The sequence below is a fragment of the Pipistrellus hanaki genome (genome assembly GCF_964339955.1).
Source record: "Pipistrellus hanaki genome assembly, chromosome: 16".
NCBI lineage: Eukaryota > Metazoa > Chordata > Mammalia > Chiroptera > Vespertilionidae > Pipistrellus > Pipistrellus hanaki.
In genome coordinates this window covers 27,631,084-27,646,812 of record NC_140518.1, presented here as the reverse complement: position 1 = coordinate 27,646,812, position 15,729 = coordinate 27,631,084, and the positions used below count along the sequence as shown (strand labels likewise).

The window sequence follows — 15,729 nt, the reverse complement described above, 5'->3', positions numbered from 1 at the left end:
CGCCTCCACCGGGGGCTTGGTGTCTCGAGAGGAGAAGGGCTCGAGGAGCAGCGAGTTGGGGTCACCCCCGGGAGGTGTAAGCGGGCGCTCCGCAGTCCCTGGCACCTGGTGCCGCCGGGGCAGGGAGGAGAAGAGGCAGCGGACAGCGAGACCCCGCGTTGGAAGACTCGAGGCACCCCGGAAAGCAGACTAAAGAAACGACGCGTCCCTCTGGCCAGTCTCTTCGACGGGGGCCCAGCAGCCGCCGGCAGCTCCAACAGGACGCCCAGAGAGCCCCCGGCCCCCGGCGGGAGGGGGCGCAGGCCACGCAGGGCTCCGGCGCGGGGCTTGCGGGAATCTCAGCCAGTCTCCGCGGAGCGCAGCCGGAGAAGCAGTGAGAAGGGTCCGGGAGGGAAGAAGGGAAAGAGGGCAGCAGCCCACGGAGCGACCACTCACCCCAGTACACACCCACCCCACCCGCCGAGCCCCGGGCCTCGGGAGCCTCTGGGGGCGCTCATTCCCAGGCGACTTCTCTTCCGTGTCCCAGCCCCACTGGGCTACGGACCGGACTGGCGGGGTCCTTCGGAATGTCCAAACCGGGCATGGTGGCCGAGGGGCGGCTCTCCCGGGACCAACGTCCAAGCTGGGGTTAGGCGAAGCGGGGGGGACTCAGGTCAGGGTCCCCCGAGAGACAGGACGCAGGGAGGCGGGCGCAGCGCCCGGGGACTGGAGAGGCGGCGCCCGGCGGGGGCCGGGGCAGCGGTGGTGCCTGGCGTCGGGCTTCCTTCGGGAAGACAGGGGCCAGGGAGTGTAGGGGGGCACTCGGGAGAAGCCAGCGCCAGGGGCGGCGGGCCGCGGCGGCGCTCGGTCCCGGGCGGGCGGGCGGGCGCCCGCGGAGGCGGCAGCGGCGGCGCCGGGCGGGCATGCCGCGCCAGCGGAGCTCCTCTCGGGCGCACGCTTCCCTGGCTCGGGCTGCGCGCGGCGGCTGCTGCTGCTGCTCCCACTGCTGCTGCGGACTCCCATGGCGGCTCCGCCCGGCCGAGACCGCCGCTGCCGCCAGCCGAGGACTGAATGAATGAGCCGGAGCGGTGGAGCCGGGCTGCCCCCGGCCGCGCTCGCCGGCCCGGGACGCTTCCGCATGGCCCGCGAGGAGCCGGCGCCGGCGGCGGTGGCAGCGGCCCGGCAGCCCGGGAGCGGCAGGGGCGGCGCGCGCGAGCGGGCGCTGCAGGGGCCGGGGGTCGCCCGCAGGGGGCGGCCGTCGCTGAGCCGCGCTAAGCTGCACGGGCTGCGGCACATGTGCGCGGGGCGCGCGGCGGCGGGGGGCTCCTTCCAGCGGCGGGCGCTGTGGGTGCTGGCCTTCTGCACGTCCCTCGGCTTGCTGCTGTCCTGGTCCTCGAACCGCCTGCTCTACTGGCTCAGCTTCCCGTCGCACACGCGGGTGCACCGCGAGTGGAGCCGCCAGCTGCCCTTCCCCGCCGTCACCGTGTGCAACAACAACCCGCTGCGCTTCCCGCGCCTCTCCAAGGGGGACCTCTACTACGCCGGCCACTGGCTGGGGCTGCTGCTGCCCAACCGCACGGCGCGCCCGCTGGTGAGCGAGCTGCTGAGGGGCGACGAGCCGCGTCGCCAGTGGTTCCGCAAGCTGGCCGACTTCCGCCTCTTCCTGCCGCCGCGCCACTTCGAGGGCATCAGCGCCGCCTTCATGGACCGCCTAGGCCACCAGCTGGAGGACATGCTGCTCTCCTGCAAGTACCGGGGCGAGCTCTGCGGCCCGCACAACTTCTCCTCCGTGAGTTGCCAACCCTCCCTCCGCGCGAACCGCTCGCTCTGCTTCCCCGCTCTCTAGAGTAGGAAGGTCCCCACTCCAGGGGGCCGGGCGTGGGGGTGTGGGTGCTGGATACTAGGCCCTTTGCGGTGACATCATTCCGTGACCCACTCCTGGGTCCCCTGTGCCTTCCCCTCCAGGTTGTGGGTAGTTGAACACAACTGTAGGAGAAGTCGCCTACTCTCCTGTACCTGCTTCTCTCCTTCCACTGTGCACCTCCAAGTCCTGGACTCTGCTCCTTAATCGCCCTTTTTGGGAATGCCAGGCCTCCTCCTCCAGGGCCTCACCTTGTCCTCTGCCCCCTCCCTTCCCGCCCACCCCAATTCCCGCTACCCCACCCACAGGACTCCAGGCAACTGTACTGGGTGGAAGGCATGGATGAGAGGAAAGAGAGGCAGGTCTTAAGTGTGGGCTTGTTGTCTTTGGGAAAACCCACAGGAAGTTCTTCCAAATTGGGCAGGGGCACGCGCCGAGGCCCTAGCTTACCCATCTGAGAGCTACGGCTTCAGAGTGCAAAGACCCTTTCAATCCAGGAGGACTGAGGAGAAAACTCCCAGAATATTAACATGGGAGCTGTAGCCAGTTTGGCTGGGGAGACAGCTGTTCCTGCCGCTACTTTTAAAAACGGCTTGTGTCTTCAGCACTCAGAGGTGTTGAGCAGTGGTGGGCACTGGCGGGCTCTTGCCCCCACCAGGTGTGACTAAGGGTCTTCGGGTCTGGAGAAGCCAAAGCCCTGCCTTGGGGAAAGCAGCGGGGCAGAGGTATCCATGGAGCAGCTGGGGCCGGGAGAAGCTGTGCTTGGGGTTTGTGAGCCATTTGCTGTGCTGCTTCCCCCACGCTGTGGGTCTGGATAATGCAGCAGTTGCCCAGAAGGTAGATCTGCCTTGAGCTGCTTGCCTGGGGAGGAGTTTGGGTGCCAAGCCCCAGCATGGAGCGAGCTTGTGCAGCCATTTGTGTGTAAATGCCTCTTAGGTGGGTTTCTGCTTTCCCACAGATGCAGGGAATGTTGGTGTGTGTGTTTATTTGTAGTGCTGCGATGGTGATTTTAGCAGCCCTAATGCATCACTTCTGACAGAGCTTTTTCTGGGGTGGTAAAGAGAGACCACCATTCCAACAGGTGTAGGCAAGTTAGGCCAGGCCTCTGATTGGCTAATCATATTGGTCCTTGTCTAGAATGGTAACCCTGGCTTCAGTCTGGCTTCAGTCGTGCCCTCCTTGCCTGGCTTTCAGCCTGTTTGTCGAGCCACCCTGAACTATTGTTTCCTGGGCTTCTTCATTTAATACCTACCTGGTGACTACTCTACTTTAGGAAGCAGGAGATGTCGTGAGTATTTGCTTCTAAGTGACTTCTTTCAAACTTCAAACACAATTCTGAGTTCCACAGAGATGAAGGAATGAGGCTACGGAGTGATGCCCTTTGGTTTGTTGTTGTTTGCCTGACCTCTTACTAGCAGCCCCCAGAGTTATGGTGAAGTTCAGTGTTACATTCAAGTAGCAGCTCCAGCTCCAAGTTACACCACGCGGCCCACCCTGTACAATCCTGCACCTCTGGTGGTTTTACAAGGGGTGCAGGATTGCGTGCTAACAGCCACTATTCACCGCTGGCATTCACCACAACCCTGCGTTCGCAATGAGTTTTATTCCCATTTAAAGATGAGGCTCTTAAACACTGTCCAAAGCTCAGAGCCAGCAAGTTCCAAGTCCAGCTTTGCATACCATCAAATCCCTGATAAAGAAGCCACATGTAACCTTCCTCTCTGACCCTGGGCTTGTCTCCTATGAGAGGGCCCTAAGTGGGACTCTTTGCCCTCCCCTGTCCCCACCAAATCCCATCCCTCCTAGGAGATTGGCTGGGAGCACTGAAACTGGAGCTGAAACTGAAACTGGGTTCTAGGCGGTCACGTCCTTGGCCACATGTTACCTAAGTCAACCCTGCAAAAAGCACACAGACCTGCAGGCACTGCCTGGCCTCAGCCTCCCCAGCAGGTGCAGGTATGGCCACAAGTTGAAGAAAGCAGGGTTCTTCCCACTGGGAAGACCCTTTTCTTCCCTCCCTGTGTTCTGCTTTCCTGCATTTGAAGAGTCTGCAGGCACACACCCAACCAACAAAGCACTACCTCCATTCCCCAAAGGTATGTGTTCCTGGGGACTCAAGCCACCTCTACTGGCTTCCTGTCATGGGAGTTTCCTGTCCCTTAACATGTCATGCTGTAGATTTTCCCCCCAAGGGTCTCAGAATAAAAGGCTTCACCCCTCTATCTTGGGAAGCAGCTATTTCAGGGGAGCCCTAAATACAGAGTGGACCCATGAGGAATACTTTTGTCTAAACATGCCACCCTGTCTCAAGCCTTTGCCATCTTTGGGGGAGTGGCACTATAGTGGAGTGGGTAAGAGCTGAATGAATGCCCAAGGCTGCCCTGATGTTTCAAATGCTGAGACTACCCCTTGCTGTGTGCCCTTGGACAAGTGACTTGATCTCTCTGTTCTGTAGAGTCTGCTCCATATAGTGGAGGTAACAATGTAGGTATACCATATTAGTTGAGTGTGTGTGTGTGTGTGTGTGTGTGTGTAGATATTGATAGATGGGTGTGTATACTATGCTGGGCCCTCATGAAAAGGTTGCCTTTAAATGTCACCAGCTTCTTATCTGACCTTTGGCCTCCAGCTCGGTACTCTGCAATGTGCATCCATCCTCCGAACTACCGACAGAGTGGTCTTTTTAAAGCTCCACTCTGAGCATGTCATCTTGATTTTTAAACCCGTCAGTGGCTCACCTGTTCTCAGGATGAGACCCGGTTCCTGGGGCCCTGCCGGCTCCTTTGCTCTGCAGACAGCTTACAACAGTTGGACCCGCTCCTCCAAACTCTCTGTCTTGCTCTGCCCCATCCTCCCATCCCCCCACCCCCACTCCTGCTGCTTTGTTAACCTGGGGACACCTCCTTCAACACCCAGCCCTGGGGATATTTCCTGACCACCTCCCCATTCTGCCCTCATCACCAAAGGGCACCTTCCTCTTTCACCCTTCAGGGGTCTTCAAACTACGGCCCGCGGGCCACATGCGGCCCGCAGAGGAGTCTGATCCGGCCCGCCAGGTTTTTTGGGCAGTGAGCGCAGCCGAGGTGTTACAGTAGGAATTATTAGTTCATATAGTCCGGCCCTCCAGCTCTCTGAGGGACCGTGATCTGGCCCCCACTTTAAAAAGTTTGAGGACCCCTGTGCAGTTTAGGTGTCAGTCCTTACATGTGCTTATGTCATCACACCTGCTGGTCTGTCTGTCTCCCCCTCCAGACCCAGCTGGCAGGGAGTCTGATTGCAAAGGTCTGGGGAATGAATATCCTCATCAGGTACGCCCAGGACTTCCTGTGGTCCTGGGTCTTCTACTCCAAAGCAGGTGGCTTAATTTCTCTGGGAAATAGCAGTGGATGCATTTCTAATGAGTAAATGCCCAAATAATTTGGGGGGATTTATTCGTTTTTGGGATAAAGGGGGAGCAGGATGCCAAGCAAGGCCCCAACCACCTGTGCTTCCCAAGCCCTAAGAGGACTCCTGCAACAGGTGAGGAATGAGCTCCCAGGGACACTTTGGGGGAATGTGCCAGCTCTCCCCAAGGTCTCACTCCATTCAGTAGACTCGTGGTCTGGAAATAAACTCAGCAGGAAGAGAAGAGTATCTTGGATAGGCATCTGCTGAGTTTTATTGACTAGGCCCGCTCAGGGCGAGTTTCCGTGCAGCTCCTGTTTGTTGTAGCTGTGCAAGGGTGTGGAGAGCGGCTACAGCGTTTGGACAGGTTCAAGCCTGGGACTAATGAGAGGGCATGGTCCTTTCATAGCAAAGCCACGTGCAAGTCCCAGCACAATTATAGCCAAAGGCTATGGTTGTAAGCTTGACCTTATGGTCCGAACCTGTGGTCCCAGGAGGCTGAGTGATATGGGCTGCAAGAGGTGCAGCAAGTAAACAAATCTTGATCAGGTGCATGTGATTGAGTAGATTGGAAACCCAGGAGAAGGTTGTAAACATCTTGACCACGCCCTTACTTTGCCTCTTGGAATGTGGGCTGTGAAATAAAGACTGAGCTTGAAGGCCGGGGCATTGTCTCTCCATCAGAAAGTGCAGCGTCCCCACCCAGCCCCAGCTTTCTTCTCTTGTCTGTCTTTTCTTAATCCTTCACCACCCCCTCTCAGGCTCACTGAACATGGCTTTCCTGGGGCAGCAGATAGGGCACTCAATGTGGGGCTGTGTATGGGGAGCAGGGGCCTGAGTTCAGGGGAACTACAGGTTCACCCATGACCGTGCCAGCTCAGCATCAGCCCTAGACCTCGGCCTCTGCACACTCTGGCCCTTCCAGGTTTTCTGGGGGGCGGAGGGCAGTCTTCCCAATAATTTGGCAGGATATAGAGTTGTGAGGCCACTCTATCTGGGCACTGGGGCCTTGGAAGGGGATTGAACTGGGGACGGGCCAACAGGCCAAGCAGTGTCCACTGTGAGAACAAAGAGCAGGGCCCCTCTCTGGGAGGAGGCATCTTCAGAGGAAAATGTCAGGCAGACCTGGTTCGGGGCTACAGCTCTGCCCCTTACTGGCCCTGGGTAGACACTTAACTCTCCAAGCCTCAGAGACCTGGGAAGAAGATAACATGTATGCAGTGACCAGCCCATGCCTGGACAGTGTAGTGCTTGATATTCAAGAACTATTATTATAATTTGAAGAAAGAGATCAACACAGATCTGGTGGTAGCAGTTACTAATTTCTAGCAGTATAATTATTGTATCTTGTCATGACCTCAGTGGGGATATGTTCATTTCCTGGTTCATTTATTCAATCAGTGTCTATTGAGTGTCTACTATATGTTAAGCTTCCTACTAGCCGCTGGGAATGTCAAATCCAATAAGGCTTGGTGTGGCACATAGCATTGTTGAGGAACGAGATGTGTGAACAGGTGCCAGGAGTTCACAGGTGCTCTGTGGGCTCAGAGTGGTCCCCAGATCTGATGGGGACCTCTGATGGCTTCCTGAAGAGGTGACACTGGACCTGAGTCTGAAAGGAGCAATAGTAGTTGCAAGGTGGAGATGGAGGGAAAGAGACGTCAGGGAAAAGGGACAGCTTGTGCAGGGGCCTGGAACAATGAGGTTGAACACAAGCTTTCTAGGCACTAAGGGTAGTTCAGGACAGCGGGCGGGAGGGCTGGGTGTGCTGAGGTGAGTGGAGTTGAGGGATAATAATGAGTGGTAGGTAGGATGGACACCTGGAAGCCAAACTGAGTTTTTAAACTTTGTAGTCAAAGCTCTGACTCCGTTCTACTGGCTGTTATGGGCTGTAGAAAGAGACCTCATCCAGGCCCCTAACTGTCACCCCCATGCCTCGCTCCATCAGAGGCCACTCCTCCCTGTACCTTTCTCCCTTCTTCTACCCCTATAGGCAAGGGAACAGCACTTGGGTTTCATCATACTTTGTCACAGCAAGCAGGCTGGCTAGTGGGAGCCAATGACAGAAAACAAGACATCATTCAGCAGCATACTAGGTTTCCAGTCAGCAAATTCTGCTGAAATGGTGCTAGCCCAAGAAGTCCATCAGCTGTGAGGATGGATGGCTTTAAGGAGGCAAGGAAGATACGTTTGCCTTTAGAGAAAGACGAGTAAACGAGCTAATACATGTAAAGTGCTTACAGCCGTTCCTGGCAACAAGCAAAGCCTCAATAAAAGTGAAGGATTTCTGTTATCATTACTTGCAGTGAGCATTTCCAGTGAAGGATCAGAGCAAATGGCACTGGGCGGCTGTTGTGCCAGACCCAGGCCGGGCATGTTTCATGCCATGTCAACTCTCCTACTAGCCTTAAAAAGTTGTGTGATTATCCACATGTTATAGATGAGGGAACCACAGATCAGGGACGGTCTGTAGTCTGCCCATAGAGCCAACACGGGATAAAGCTGGGGATTGAACCCAGGTCCTCCTGATGGCAAAGGGGTGTGCAGCTGGATGAGGAAGGATTAGCATTGATGGGAGGCGGGACATGTGTTGGGAGGACCAATCCAGCCTCAGTCCTGCCCTGACCAGCCATGTGACTTGGCTTCAGGATCTTCCTCTGTGAAATGAGGGCATGAGCTAAATGATCAATGGGACGCAGCTAAGAAGTTCTGCGTCCAAGTAAGCAGTCAGGGGGAAATAGGGCTTCACTCCTCCAGATGGCCGAGCTCTTCAGCCATCCATTTCTTTCCTTCGCCCTCCTGAAGCCGCGACTGAGGGGGAAATGTACAAGTTATTGAAGTGCTAGCGACAGGGTGGTGATTAAATAGACATTTGTACAAGGAGCGTGAAAGGACCTGCACCCGTTATGTGACTTCGGGGAAATTAGTCTAGGGAATCCAATGTAAACTCTGCTCAGGTCTGCAGATACCCAGATTGACCAACGCCAGGCTGATGGGAATAGTGGCCATGTGGGGGCCCCAGTGGCCGGCCAGGAAGGCATCCATCAGATGTCTTCCCAGTCGAGAGGGGCTGGAAGAATAACCAGGCTGTTTGCTTCGTGCTTCGGTTGCTTGATTCTCCTGAGTGGTTTGCTTGGATCAGTTACTCGGAGATTCAATCAGCCAGTGCTCATTGAGCGGCTACTGTGTGCCAGGCCCTGGGCCCCAGAGATAACTATAAAGTCTCTCTGTTTCTGGGGAATAGGCTTGTAAAGGTCACTGTGCTTTGGCAGGTGACTGGATCTATCAGGAGCTGCCCATCCTACTGGGAGGAGGGCCCGCCTAGGGTTTGTACAGGCCACCTGTTAAGTAAACAGTCTCATCAGTTTCACCAGAATCGAATGGGTGTTATGGAACCCATTTTACAGATGAGGAAAGCAAGGCTCAGGAAGATATAGTCATAGCTTAGGGGCAGTGAGGATTCAACCAAAGACCAGTCCAGCTCCAAAGCCAAGGTTCTTTTCTGTGACACCATTCTGCCAACACTCAGTGATTCTGGTGAACAAACCCTTCCCTTAAGGGCGTCCCTCACATTATTTTGCATCTGAACTCACAGTTTCTTTCGCTGCACATGGGTATAGGAAGGCATTTGGATTCCAAGACCTACACGTCGGAGAAGGAAAGGCCGTTAGGATTCATGATGGGCATGTACCTCCTGCTCCATCCGCCAAACTCTGGGTAGAAATAGACCTACCAAGGGAGTCTACTCAGGAGCCATGGAAGTTTTAATTCAGCCATCATCTGAACTAAATTACCATTTCCCTTCTTTCAAGGACATTGGTAACTTAAGTCCTGGCTAAGGAAATGTTGCCAAATTGAGATCCAGCTCAGGCCTGTGCTAAGAAGAAATAGATGACTCACTCGTAATTGGAACATGAATTGTTGATAAAACAAATAGAGGCCGCTAACATACAGGGCAGGTTTGTTCTCCTGAGCATGTCAAATATCTCCCCTGACACCGCTGTTTAGACTATTAAATTGCTCAGTAAATTGTTTTCTCTGATTTCACACACATTTATTGAGCTCCTGCTCTCTGTCAGGCACTTCCCGTTCATTAGTTTATTTCAGCCCGACAGCAAGAGGATGGTATTCTTTTGTTCCTGGTACCCATGAGGAAGCTGATGGGCAGAGGGCTGCAGTGATGCGCCCAAGGTCATGGACAGAAACCCTGATCATAGGGTTGCAAGGTCAGAGCTCTCTGCATTCCATCCCAGTGGTTCCGCAGAGAAATCCCAGAGCAGCAGAGTGTTCATTATTCCAGTGTGCATCACCTTCGGGTGGTTATTGCTCTCCGTTGTCTGCCTAACTTCAGAGAGGCAAGATCCATGCATGAGTCACATGGCATGGGAACAGCAGACAGCTGGAATTCGGAGCCAGGCCTCTTAAGGTTCTCATATTCCCTTTCTTTCCCTGCAGCTCCTCTGTTCCTGCTCAGTATGGGCTGGAGGGATTTTATCTGCCCTGGAAGGTTTTCTTAGGGCAAAAGCAACAGGCTTCTGAGTTCCTTGCAGAACAGAGTCAGTTGCTGAAACTGACTGCTGAGAAGAGGCACTGAGGCAAATGTTGAGTTCCTTCTTGATCTTTGCCCAGAGACCTGCCCTCCTTCCTAAGCAGGTCTCTTCAAGCACACTCCTCCGCTTGGCCTGGCACGAATGGGGAACCCTCCAGGCCCTGTGCTTCTCAAATGTTAGCTTTCCTAGTTTCCTGGGCCCACCAGGGAGTTCCTGACTCTGTAGAACCGGCCTGAGCTTTGCATTTCTAAAAGCTCCCCTATGAGGCACCTGCAGCTGAATCCTGGGCCACACTGGGGGAGGCAAGGCTATGGGCTCCTTAAAGTTCCATGAGTGCTGAGAAAGGCTCCATAGTCATGCCTGATTCACTGGGTCTATAAAAGCACAGGTGAAATGAGCATCCTAGAATGAAGCAAGGAATGGTGCCTGGTGGAGGAGTGCTAAGCTCTCCAGTGAAACCAGGAGGGTGGGCATAACAGAGGCATCACTGTTCTGGGGGCAGCCTTCATACCACATCAGTGCAGAGGGGCCATGGGCCTAGCCAGAGTGTCAATCAAACTAAAGTGTTAAGGCCATCTGGTAGGCTGAATAGTGGCTCTTCAACAGTAGCCATGTCCTCATCTCAAGACCCTGTGAATACATTGCCTTACATAGCAAAAGGGACTTGGCAGTGTGATTAAGTAAAGGCTTTGAGCTGGGGAGATTGTCCTGGGTCATCTAGTGGGCCCCACGTCAGCACAAAGGTCCTTATAAGAAGGAGGCAGGAGAAATCATATCAGAGAAGGAGGTGTAACTACAGAAACAGAGGTCAGAAAGATTTAAAGACACGACATGAATGACTTTGTGGAGGAAGGGGTTGTAAGCCAAGGAAAGCAGGCAGCTTCTAGAAGCTGGAAAAAGCAAGAAAACATTCTCCCCAAGAGCCCCCAGAAGGAACATGGCTTAGCCGAGCACCTGATTTAGCCTTCTGACCTCCAGAACTTGAAGCTAATACATTTGTGTTGTTGGAAGCTACCAAGTTTCAGGTAATTTGTTATAGCATCAACAGAAAACTACTCTGAGCCTCATCTGACGTATAAACACCCTCTTCTGCACACCTGATTCTACATAGTGAGCCAGGCTGGGTAGGTTTGGGTCAGGGTCTGTCCCCAAACCAAGAAAATAGAAGAATCCATAACAAACATGCTTAAGTTAGGCTTGAAAATATTCAATGTGGGAGTGTTCTACTCATGCTTACATTCACGCAAGATTGGGAATTTAGGCCTCACTAACTTAAAAAGGAGGTGGTTGAAGGAATAGGAAGAAGGTGGCTTCAGGGGTCACAGACTCAAGTTCGAATCCCAAGTCCACCAGGTATTAAATGGGTGGCTGTTGGGAAGTTGCTTACCTTCATTAAGACTGCTTCCTTATTTATAAAACAGAGAGTATGCCTTTCTTACAAGGTTGTTGTGAAACGTAAAGATAACGTATTAACCCATTAAAATTATTTATTGAGGCTGGGTATCGGAGTTGGTTATAGTGTCAACCCAATATGCCAACGTTTCAGGTTTGGTTGCCAATTAGGGCACATATATATACATGAAGCAACCAATAAATGCATAAATAAGTGGAAAACAAATCTCTCTCTCCCTCTTCCCTTCTCTCTCTAAAGTAAGTAAATAAACAGATAGATAAATAAATAGATAGATAGATAGATAGATAGATAGATAGATAAAGTTTTAAATTATTTATTGACAGCCACCATGGTGTAGTCCTGGTTGGCAAAAGATGGGTATACATACAGAAAGCATCCCTACTCCCTGGACTACAAAGGCGCAGACATCTAGGTGCTAGATAAGTGAGCTGTCACTGCCATCCCCATCGCCATTATTAAAAGGAGACACCGCTCACTTCTTTTAAGGAAGACGTCTAGGCCCTGGAAGAGTAGTGCATTCATGGTGGCCTGCTGTCTGTTGTCACAAGTCTAACTAGGAACCATCATGTAGTTTTCATAGCACACCTCCATGGGTAGGGCAGAGCCTTTTAGGGTTTCTTCCTCCATCCAGTACCCTGACCAAAATAAAAGTCAGAGATGGAGATTGAGTTACTCAAGGTCACTCAAAAGTCACTGGGCATTGCCCTGATACACCAAGGATTTGGGTTCAATCCCTGGTCAGGGCACATACAACAACCAATGAATGCATAAATAAGTAGAAGAACAAATCAATGTCTCTCTCTCTCTCTCTCTCTCTCTCTCTCTCTCTCTCTCTCTCTCTCTCAAATCAATAAACTAAAAACTTAAACAAACAAACAAAAAAACACTGGGAAGCTTGAAGTAGACCGAGTTCAAGCCCACAGAAGATGTTTTATATCGCTTCAGGGTCTTCTTCCTTTTCTGAAACATGCATGCTGGCCATCCCTTCTGATTCCAATGGTGTATCTGATCTGAACGGCGTCGCTGCTCTGAAAGTGAAGGGTTTAATCTTCTCTTGGAACCCCTCCCAAGGAAAATTATTTTCCTGCTTTGAAATGGCATGGGCATCCACTGTGAATCACATCAATAAATCTAAGCCTGCTGTTCGGGAAAGCAGAAGAGGTCTGATTCTGCGTCTCAGCACAGCCTCACAGAGCAAATTATGGCAGGAATTTGATTTATAGAAGCGCCTCAAAGGCTCCGGAGTGAGACGCGTGTTTATTCACTTTATTACCGTTTATTTTACACTATCTCTTTACGCTCCCTGCACATGGATTCGAAAGAGACTATTTGGACAGATGCGTTTGCCCGGCCAGTCTGCATAGCCCTGTTGAGGAGCATGGCTCTCTTAGGCCATCCCACCAATAGCTTCGGTTTGGGGTCCTCATACCAGAAAGTGGGGTGAAGCCAGGTGTGACAAACAGGCTCAAAGACTGTGGCCCAGCGTTCTTGCTTGCATTGCCCCAGCTCTGATTTGTTCGGTCCTCCCCGTGGGTCTCCAGCTGCAACCCCGGGATCGCACGGGCAGCCTTGATTTAGGATTCAGAAGTCTCGAAACAGCTGGGGATATTTAACGTGGCTATAATTACATTACATTTCTGACAGTACACGGAGTGAGAGTCTTTTCTGTTGTTGAATATTCGATGAGCATCAGATATTTTAAGTAGCCAGGGAGACATGGTTGCATTTTTTTTTTACATCCAAGTGGTTTCGTTTTTAAAATTCCGATGGCCTGGGTAAGTGGCTCAGGCTGCAACCCCCTCTTACCTTGTCTCTGGAAAGGCAAGAGAGACGCTCCTTGGGCTGTGGCTGCAGAGCGGGTCAGGCGAGCTGTGATGCTGAGGGAAGAAGCGAAGGGCAGGAACAGTGGGTGCCCCTGTGTGGCAGGAGCCACAGGCAGTCTGGAACTGTCCCAGCTCCCTCCCTATGGCACCACCCCAGCCTCCAGGAGGACACAGGGGCCCAGAGAGCAGACAGACAGAAACTTGCTGAATGTGATGTTACTCATCAGTGTTGGCACTGGGGTCAGCTCAGGGCTCCACCAAGGCGTTTCTGGCCTCCTGGGACCCTGGTGGGTGTCAGGAGGTGGGTGGAGACAGGAACCAGGATGGAGACCCATCTGCTCTGTGCCTCACACTTGTCTTCTTCAGCCCTCAGGACGGTACTCGCGGGGAGGGTTAATGTGGGAAGTGGTGCCATGAGGAACCCAGCGTCTGATGCTACTGCATTTGAATATTTAATTTTCTGGCTGTTAACCTCTGTCTACCTTCCTCCCAACCCCTCCCGTCCTCTGACACACACACACACACACACACACACACACACACACCCGCTCTGAGGATCTAACCAGCCAGTGAGGTAGGAAACTACCTATTACTCTCCCCACTTTCCTGGCATCAGAGGCTCATGGTCCCGAGTCACCCAGCCAAGTCTCTTAGGAGCAGCTCTTTATTCCAGGAATTTTTCTACGTCCATGCCCTTGCAAAACTCGTCCCCTTCCCCTGGATTAAGCCCCCTCTCCTCTACACAGCCCTGTGCTTATGTAAGTGCACACTGTGCCTGGAAGGGTGTGCGTGGGGTCTGATAACAGGCTGCCCCTCGGGAGAGGCCTGAGAGGATGCGGCAGGAGGGGCGGGAAGGAGCCTCGCATCTTATTCTGCACCTTTTTCTATGGTTTGAATTTCTCAACCAAGTGTGTGTGTAACTTACACTAAACAAACACACGAAACAAAACGAAAGTAGCTCTGAACAAATGCCGTCTCTTTTGAGGGTATCCCCAGCCACTTCTCCATGGAAACCGTCTGGAAAGGAAAAGGTCTCATCCCTTCAGCCACCAGAGGCTCACTTTGCATAGGCCCCTCTGATCCAGCCTTTTTATTACAACCCTTATCCCACCATCACCTTCCTGAGGGCAGGGGCAGTGCCTGGCTCCACCTCCTGGCCTTCTGCCATTCCTACTGCCATTCCTGGTAAGCACCAAGGGCTCCGTCTGAATACTGAATTGCCAAAACAGGAAAAGGGATTGGTGCCACCAAAATATATGTGGACTCGTTCAGTTGTGCGTGAATTCATTCCATGACCAGCTGCGTGTGCCGGCTTTCTGCTAGGCGTGGGGTGTGGGGGAAGTGGGTACGTCTGGCCCTCCCCTCACGGAGCGCACATCCTGGAGCTCCATGAATGATCTGCGTGCCGATCAGAATCCACGTTTAAGCATCCCTGGCCCGGACCCAGGACGACTGAATCAGAGTTTATGGGGGCGAGGAACATCGATCTGTTTTTAACACGCAGCCCCAGGTGATGGAGGGTTTTAGGAAAGCATTCTGTGTTGTGGGGTGGCGTGGATAATCGACAAATGAACAAGACTGGCTCCAGTATTACTCAGTGCTGTGAAGGCAAAAGAGGAAGGGCATGCGATGGAGAATGGCAGGAGGCCACTTGGGATGGGAGGAGGGGAGGACTGATTCCCTGGGCAGGTGACATCTTCGCTGAGACCCCTGGAAAGTGAGAAGGGGAAGCCATGGGGGGATCCAGGGAAAAGCATTGTGGCAGAGGGAGCAGCAAGCTAAGGGCCCTGGGGTTAAGTGGTGGTGGGGAGGGAGGGATGGAGGGTGGAAGGGAAAGACGGAAGGTGGGAAGGAAGGAGGGAGGAAGGGAGGAAGGGAGGAAGGCAGGAGGGAAATTTGTCTCCTTCCTTCCGACCCTGGAAATTCAGCTTCAGTAGCTCAGTTCTCTCTCTCTCTCTCTTTTTTTTTTTTTTAAATATATTTTATTGATTTTTTTACGGCGAGGAAGGGAAAGAGATAGAGAGTTAGAAACATCGATGAGAGAGAGTCATCGATCAGCTGCCTCTTGCACACCCCCTACTGGGGATATGCCTGAAACCAAGATACATGCCCTTTATCGGAATCGAACCCGGGACCCTTCAGTCCCCAAGCCGACGCTCAGTTCTCCTGTTTTTTGTATTGTGAGTGCATTTGGCTCCTTCCAATACGTGGCTGCCTCTCTCACCCACACACTTGAAAGAACATGACTCTAGCAGTTCGGGAAATGTTGATCTTCGGAATGCTAATGTAATGGAGCCTTACGTCCTTCGGCTGAACTCTCCCCTAGAAAATAACTGCAAATGAGCGGAAAACTCGCCGTCCCAGGAAGCCGGTGGCAGATCCCTGTGCAAGGGCAGCCCAGTGAGACCGGTGTGGCCGAGTGCTTCATCCTGGTTATTCAGCACCCCGTCCCCTGCTGATTGATCTTCACGAGGGTGGGGTCTTACCCCTGTAACGGCCAGGTGGACTTTCCTTAGGCATCTTCTGAAGTGTTGGGTCAGGGTGGCCGGTTGTTCACACTGAAAACAGGCCCCTTTGCCTGGCTTTTGTGTTTCAGGGAGAACTTGCAAACCTTTCAACATCTCTTCATCTTCATGAGGACCATGTGACAAAAAAGCCAACGGTGTCACTCCCATTTTACAGATGGGACAACTAAGGCTCGGAAAGGAGAATTGACTT

The 15,729-nt window shown here is 53.0% G+C and overlaps 1 protein-coding gene across 2 annotated transcripts in view; it reads left to right on the top strand.

The window, feature by feature from the left end:
- Positions 1-1,054: 1,054 nt before the first annotated feature.
- The window catches only part of ASIC2 (acid sensing ion channel subunit 2), a gene marked incomplete at its 5' end in the record, with an annotated part of 210,497 nt that continues 195,822 nt past the window's right edge, over positions 1,055-15,729 (top strand). For both annotated transcript variants that reach the window (XM_084862751.1, XM_084862750.1), the window contains one exon: positions 1,055-1,768. In XM_084862751.1, coding sequence (XP_084718877.1) covers positions 1,055-1,768 — 714 coding nt within the window. The remainder of the gene's footprint in view (positions 1,769-15,729) is intronic.